General features: G+C 38.6%; 1 protein-coding gene across 1 annotated transcript; it reads left to right on the top strand.

Moving 5' to 3' along the window:
- Positions 1 to 642: 642 nt before the first annotated feature.
- LOC121958157 (kelch-like protein 10) lies at positions 643 to 7465 on the top strand. The gene is made up of 5 exons (XM_042507030.1): positions 643 to 794; positions 1957 to 2440; positions 4169 to 4786; positions 6748 to 6897; positions 7088 to 7465. Exons 1-5 carry the CDS (start codon positions 643 to 645, stop codon positions 7463 to 7465), a joined length of 1782 nt encoding a protein of 593 aa, XP_042362964.1.
- Positions 7466 to 8520: the final 1055 nt, after the last annotated feature.

The raw sequence follows: 8520 nt of genomic DNA, 5'->3' as shown, positions 1-8520 counted from the left end.
GTCAGCCCAGGTCAGTGTATTAAATGCCCAAATAAATGACAATATCAGCTTATATAGAATCAAATTTTGTCATTTCAAGTTACAATTACTTGTTTTTTAATAATTTTACAATTTCATATATGGGTATTTTGTTTTTTATTTAGATATATTTGATGAGTAAGTATTTGTTATTTGTTACAAGATACTTTTTGATGAATTCATGCCCATCTCTGCTTCTGCAAAGCTCTTAAACCTTTTTGTGTGCATTATGTGAGCAAAAATGATAGCTGTTTACGGTGTTGTTGAGCACATATGCAAAACATAACCACATTTGTGATGTTTGTGGCACTTTGATGGAACATCATCTACATTCTATAATACTGATGTACTCTTAAAAACATAACAACTAAATTACAATAAGAAATAATGCATAAGTCAGTGTGTTCATGTAAATCTAACTCTCTACAGGTTGAATTAGATGTTGCCATAATGATGTAGTAAGAATTCATTCTAGAATGGAATCCCAGGTCTAGAATTCAAGGACCTGGTAATGATGCCTCAGTGTGTTCACACTGTCTTTGTGAACCAGTTGGGAATTACAAAACACACAGACATCGCAAAAAACGGAGAAATAGCTCTCTAAAAAAAAAAAAAAAATTCAAGATGAGTGACCACCACGAATCCTCAAATAAGTCAAACTCAGTGTGTAATGATCTCCGTCTGGAGGGAACATTTTGCGACGCAATCATCAAAGTTGAGGACATCGAATTTCCAGTCCACAGGATCGTTCTCTGTCAGTGCAGTTCTTACTTCATGTAAGTATATGATTTGAAAATATACATTTGTGACAAAACAAGTTTGGCCTAGAAGAAAGGATACTGGGCCATCAGAAGAATATACAGTATTTATTTTACCTCACAATTCAAAAGTTGACCAATGGTGCTTATTTCCTGACTGTCTACACAGTCAGCATAGTTTCAGTTTTTTTTAAGTTTAATGTTATAATTGTCCTTTAAAAAATATTATTCACATAAAGTTTATTTTGACTCTATCCTGGTTTCTCAGTTCCATCCCAGCTGGCCACTAACATCATTATGATGTTAGTTCACATTAGTTGATATTTGGTTAAATTTAAGTTGTGACATCGGGTGACCAAATATAATGTCAGGACAGCATCTTCTTTGTGTCATTACACATACAGTACTGATGACAGATGATGTAATATTTAATTTCAATTTTTTTTTTAATATTTGTCAAGTAAACTAAATCCAGTGTCTTCTAAACTTCTCATGCCAGTGTCATTTTGATTTAGAATAATGACATTCAGTTGTAAGGTATGGAGAACAAAACCCCACATCTTCAAAACGTCATCATGTTAACGTACATACAACGTGGAATTCTGACTTTGTTAGACATTTAAAATATCCTCAAGTCAATTTTCATTCCAACCTAAATTTAACTATTGTCCAGTGGAAAAAAAATCCAGTGTCTTTCTGCATATTGATGTCAGAGGCCAGCTGGTAAACAACAGTTTAAGCAGAGTTTGAGTATGTAGTGTGTTCAGATCAGTGTCAAAATTATATATGCTCAAAAAGTCAGTTATACACCTTGAAAAGCCATCATCATCATTATTATTCAACTTTACTTAAAAGAGAAAATTAATTCCATATGTGAGTTATTCAATAGATTTTATGTCTTAAGTAACAACATGTGTGAGCTAAGTTAAATCAAGACCCTAAATGTTCCCAGGCTTTTATCATATTGTGCCTTAGGTATGCTATTCAGTGCATTGGGTTAATTAGTTCTAATTATTTTTTTTTTTTAAAGCTATGCATACACACTATGAAAGACCCTTTAAGTCATATTAGACTCTAGCTGCTGCTTTGAAAAGTTTTTACTGTTATCAGTGTGAAAATGAGAAGAAAAAAACTGTATACAGTCTGTTTTCAATCCTCTGCTTTTCCTCCTGACCCACAGAGCTCTCTTTAAACGCTGGGCAACTCCAGACAAAAAGATCTTTGACATACCGGGCTTATCTCCTGACATGATGCAGCTCATCATTGAGTTTGCTTACAGTGGCTCTGTTTCTGTGACTGAGGACAACGTACAGGAGCTGCTGCATGCAGCCGATCAGCTCAACGTAATGGACGTTGTGCAAACTTGCTGCAACTTCCTGGGAGAGCATCTCTGCCCTGAGAACTGCGTCGGCATCTTTCATCTCACCAACATCATCTTCCACTCCGAATTGCAGCGCAAGGCCTACCGCTACATCATTGATCACTTTGAGGAAGTTGTTTACACTGAAGAGTTCCTACAGCTGTCTGTGCAGGAACTCACTGGCATCATTGAACGAGACGACCTCAATGTGAGACTGGAGAGCACTGTGTATGAGGCCATCCTGCGCTGGATCTCCCACAAACCTGCGGAGAGAAACGGATACATTGCTGAGCTCCTGTATAAGGTATGATAACTTTCTGTCACTACATTTAGTTTAGATTTATCATCAGCAATGGCTGATGGTGTTTAAAAAGCTTGCAAAGAAATAAGATAAAACTGCAACTTCTGAATATACTAAATATATTAGGGATGGGGAATTTGTAGATGCATTGCAATTATCTCCTAAAAGATTATGTCTCAATGCAGAGAAGTCAATATTACGAAATTTCAAAGCCAATACCCATAAGAGCAGTTTGTATGTATGTAATCAGAGCTGAGGAGTGTCTAATGCCGCTATCAATCATGTCAATCAAACCTTTAATGAGAAAAGCAATCTGGCCGATAGGCGGAGTTTGATACTTTGGTTAACTGTGTCCAGTGTCTGGGTCACAAACTTTCTCAATGTACAGCTAAACAGCACACTGAAATGTGTTTCTGAAAACATTTGAGGCGAGAAATAGAAAATACAACAGAAACTTAATTCGCATTTGACTCCTCAGCCCTCGGTGGCCTTGGTGTTCCACGGTAGATTCCAGCAAATGATGTTAGATATAAAAGGAGGAAAGAAATTATTATTATATATTATTTTCACATTTTTCACATACTATCTCTTTCATGTATTCCTGTGCAAATAAAGAGACATTTTCAGCCAATTATTTTTTTTTTTTTTTTTTTTTTTTTTTTAACCTTTAATGAGAAAAGCAATCTGGCCGATAGGCGGAGTTTGATGTTTTGGTTAACTGTGTACAGTGTCTGGGTCACAAACTTTCCTAATGTACAGCTAAACAGCACACTCAAATGTTTTCAGAAACACATTTCAGTGTGCTGTTTAGCTGTACATTGAGAAAGTTTGTGACCCAGACACTGGACACAGTTAACCAAAGTATCAAACTCCGCCCCCGCTACACCCCCCCATCAATACACCCCCCCTCCCCCCGCCCCCCCCCCGCCACCCGCCGCACCCCCCCCTGGCCCCCCCCCCTCCCCCCGCCTCCTTCAAACAAACGCTTGCAAAGAAATAAGAAAAACTGCACACTTCTGATATATACTAAATATATTGGATGGGGAATATTGTAGATGCATTCGCAATGATCTCCATAAAAGATTATGTATCAATAGCAGAGAAAGTCAATAGTTACGAAATTTTCAAAGCCAATACCCGTATAGGAGCAGTTTGTATGTATGTAATATAGAGCTGGGAGTCTCTAATGCCGCTATCATTCTTGTCATCAAACATTTAATCGAGAAAGCAATCTGGGGGGCCGAGTAGCGGCGTTTGATACTTTGGTTAAAACTGGTGTCGCCAGTGTCTGGTCACAAACTTCTCAATGTACCAGATAATCAGCACACTGAAACTGTGTTCTGAAAACATTTGTGGCGGAGAAATAGAAAATTACAACAGAAACATTAATTCGCTTTGACTCCTCAGCCCTAGGTGCCTTGGTGTTCCCACGGTAGATTCAAGCATTGATGTTAGATTTAAAAGGAGGAAAGAAATTATTTTATAAAATTATTATTACCCATTTTTTTTTTTTTTTTTCTTTCATGTATTTTTTTTTTTTAAAGAGACATTTTCAGCCATCATTATTTATTTTTTAAATTATATCCCCCCCCCCACCGTGCTGAGTGGGTGCATCTATGCCATGGGAGGTATTATTATTAAAATTATTGTTTTAAGAAAACGTTAAAAATTCAAATTAAAAGCTCTACAGTCTATGAAGCTCAATTAAAGACTCTGTCTTGTTTTCTCCAGGTCCGCTTGGCCTTGTTGAGTCTGGACTATTTTACCATCAATGTGATGTCCAATGTGCTGGTGCAAAACAACGCTGAGTGCCTGTCTAGGGTGAGAGAAGCCCACATAACCTTACAACGCATCAGGGCAAACAGGACCTCTCTGTCTCGTCTCTGCAGCCCCCTTGCCCGGCCTCGCCTGCCTAATGCCATCCTGTTGTCCATTGGAGGCTGGAGCGGTGGTGACCCAACCAACGGCATAGAGGCGTATGATATCCGCGCTGACTACTGGATCAATGTGACAAACAACCACGAGCGTCCTCGTGCCTATCATGGCACCGCTTTCCTCAATGGGGATCTTTACTGTGTTGGCGGCTTTGACAGAGCGGAGCATTTCAACAGCGTGCGCAGGTTCGACCTTAGCTCACACACCTGGCATGAGGTGGCATCCATGTACTACCGCCGCTGCTATGTCAGCGTCACCGTGCTGAGTGGGTGCATCTATGCCATGGGAGGTTATGATGGTCATACACGACTCAGCACTGCAGAGCGCTACAGGCCCGAGACCAACCAGTGGAGTCTTATTGCTCCTATGCACGAACTCAGGAGCGACGCCAGCTGCACAACACTCAACAACAAGGTAAGTGAAGTGAAAGAGATGCTTGGAATAATTCAGATTGGTATGATAGAGAACAGAACATCTTTTCAACATTCAATTTTATATGTGCTGAAAACGAGACTTAGAGTCTGTAAGGCTATAATGCTTAAAGCTGTGGTAGGTAACTTTTTTTTAGCAAATTTGATAAAAAGTTTTCTTTTTTTCGTTTTCTTTCATTTTTTTTTTTAAACTGTTACAATATCCTGACAGTAGCACATGAGGCAGGTAATCCATGTGCCTCTTCTATGGCATTTGCAAGAGTCATTAAAACATCCAATCAGCTGAGGAGTCTCCAACGCAACTGTCAATCATGGCGATCACAGTTTGTGAACTGCAGTCAAACTGTCAAACTCAGCAGTGCTGATCAAATGTAAATCAGGCTTCTGTTACTGTGTATCTACATTGCCTACTTCTTGCCTCAGATGTTTTCAGGAAAATATTTTAGTGCACCGTTTAGCTGTAAAATGAAAAAGTTTCCTCCAGCCGGTAGGCGGTGCCTTGTTTCGGCTTGTATATTTTCAACATGGTGGCCGGGTCACAAACTTTCTCATTTTACAGCTAAACATTAAACAAAATATGTTTCTAAAAAAAATCTGAAACAAAAAGTAGATAATGCAGTAACAGAATTTTGATTCATATTTGATCAGTGCTGCTTAATTTACAGTTTGAGCACAGTTCACAAGCAGTGATTGACATGACTGACATCTGCTCTCTCTGAAACGGCCTGTGATTGGCCAAAGTCTCCTGTTAGGGGCTACATTCTCAAAAACCTGATAACAGAGCCAAGTGGAGGCTGGTGTTCTGTCAAACCACTTAAATTACAATATAATCTAAGTTTATTATGTAATTTTGCTCAGTGATGCCAAACTTAAACCGCCTACCTTAGCTTTAATGCCATCTATCAGATAAAAGTGGAGAGCCACAATTAGTTTTTGACCTTTTGCAGCTGTTTTGAAGTAAGTGGAATAATTGGCTAGAGGGTAGTGTCACACTAAAGGTCTTCAACAACCAATATCTGAAGAATTTATGATGTTATGTGCCTGGAGGTATGAAGAGATGTGTGTGGCGGTGTCACATATGGGGTTCATTTGTGTGTGGATTGGTGTAAGCAGAAAGGTCAACATGTTAAACATTAATGCATGAACTATTTATTATGTATAGCATTGGATATCATTTCTGATATAAGCCTAACAAGTTAATTCAGTGGTTCAGTGTGTAGGCTTTAGGGGCATCTGCTGGCAGAAATGGTATTTAATAACTATGTATTCATAGTTTATAATCAGCTGAATAAAAATATTGTGGTTTTTTTGCCTTAAAATGAGCCGTTTATTTCTACATACAATGCTGGTCCTCTTCAAGGGAGACCACCATGTTCTTCTAGAGTAGCCCAGAACAAACAAATGAAACACTGGTTTTAGATAGGCCCATTAGCGTTTTCATGTCAGCTACTATAGATCTACAGTCTTGGCACATGGAGAGGTTTCAGTTCTGCAACCACAAAGCTATATATGCCAATAAATCCTACACACTGAACCTTTAACGTGATCAAATTTTGAACAGTGTGACTAGCTTATCTTAAGGTGGTCAACCCCAAGCATTGCATCTTAGACCCCTAAGGCAAATTAGACCTTTTGAGGCCAATAACAATATAGATATTTGAAAGTTAAAAAAAACACACCACAAAAACTGATTTGGATTTAAGTATATGTAGATACAGTATATATAAACCAATCTTTGTTTTTAGCATTAAAACTGTAGTATGTATCTTTTAGAAAAAAATAAATAAATACATGCTGAATCTGTCACTATATTAATAGAGTATAAATGAGACAGATAATTTGTGAAAGATCATTTTCAGTAGTATAGAAATACTTTTATATTATTTACCATTTTTAAGCCAAGAAAAGTGCTAAATCACTAAAAATCCCTGCTGTTTTCTCCAGGTTTACATTTGTGGTGGTTTCAATGGAAACGAGTGCCTGCAAACAGCTGAATGTTACAGCCCAGAGACCAACCAATGGACGATGATCAGCCCCATGAACTCCCGGCGCAGTGGAATTGGAGTCATTGCATATGCAGATCATGTTTATGCAGTAAGTACACAAAACGCTCATTCTCTCACATAGCACACAAACAATGTGAAGTGTTTAAGGATTTGGTCAGCAGTTGTTTTTTTAAACTCAGAGACTTTGACGGCAATCTTTGCCAAAGATGTTGAGAAACTGGTTCCATCTCCATCCCCATTTACATATTTAACCCTTTATTTAACTTTTCTTCCCAAAGGTTGGTGGCTTTGATGGCACTGTCCGTTTGCAGAGCGCAGAGGCATACAACCCCCGGACCGACACCTGGCAGGATGTGGCCTCCATGTTAACCCCTCGCAGCAACTTTGGCATTGAAGTGCTCGACAATCTTCTCTTTGTTGCCGGGGGCTTCAACGGTTATACTACCTCCTATAACGTTGAGTACTATGACGCAATAACTGATGAGTGGAATGAGGCCTGCGACATGGACATTTACCGCAGCGCCCTGAGCTGCTGCGTGGTGTCCGGGCTCCCTAACACGGTCGACTATGTTATCCCTCGTAACGCTCTGCAGTTTTTCCGAACAGGTGATGAGGATGAGTCTGGTGAGTTTGTCGACGCAGAGGACGTGGTCTAACACCTGAACAGTGTCCTTTGCCACAATCCACCCTGGCAAGACCTCAACTTAAAAAAAATAAACTTCATTGAGCATTAAGCTGCTGTTACTCCAGAGGCTTCTTTAACGTTTCAGTTTTATGCTCTGTGAGAAAGGTGCTGTGTCCAACCTGCAGACACAGTAAACAAAATGCAAAACAAAACTCTTTTTATCTGGAAAGTGTGTATGCAATGTGCATGCAACCCCGCCAAAGATGTTTAAGAGTGCAAAGATTTTGTATTCTGCTGTTTTCAAAGACCAACAAAGTGACCAGTCTGATGTTCAATAAACAAAAAGGGTCCAACCAAAGTTCCCTCATTTGGAAACAACTCTCATTCCCTTAAATCAATGTTAAAAAATGTTAAAATTTGGAGAAGGCTCCATATTCCCTCAACAATTTGAGTGTATATTTTTCTGATATTGACCTACATGGTTATATTTAAATAACTTTAAGAATTAAGAAGAATTTCAGTTCACAAGATTGAAAGGGGAGGTTTGAAATATCTCTTTAATACAAGGTTTTATTTTTTCATTTAAACTGAGTTAAAAACAATATTTTATTTTTAGTCCAAAGAGCACTCTCAAGGTGTTACTTAAAGGTGCATGGATGTGACTTATAATGAGTCCAAATATGAACTTTAAGATTTTGAAAGCAAAAATAACAGTAAAAAAATACTATGTTAAAACAGAAGTATTAACAGCAAATGTACTTATTGTATCAAAAGAAAAAGTATTGATTTTATGTCAACGTGATGACGTCATATCCGTGAAAGTCGCTCTTCCGAAACCTTACAGGTGTGTAGTTGAGATCAAAATAAAGGCCAGCTTTGGAGATGGGTGTGGTCCGAGCAATGGGGCCAAATCTACAGAAGCAGCCCCCGCTCACTCACGGTTTGCTGTATCATAGCTGAATGGATCCCTTCAATATAGTCTCTCGTCACTGTTTATTTCTGACAATTTTTGTCAATTTATCTTTATTACCCCCCATAAATGGAGCAGTGCGCCCCTATAGGGAAATACTAATGTGTCAGTTTGAT

The sequence above is a fragment of the Plectropomus leopardus genome, chromosome 18 (genome assembly GCF_008729295.1).
Source record: "Plectropomus leopardus isolate mb chromosome 18, YSFRI_Pleo_2.0, whole genome shotgun sequence".
NCBI lineage: Eukaryota > Metazoa > Chordata > Actinopteri > Perciformes > Serranidae > Plectropomus > Plectropomus leopardus.
Note: the sequence above shows the minus strand (reverse complement) of the source record. Positions and strands in the feature narration are given on the sequence as shown.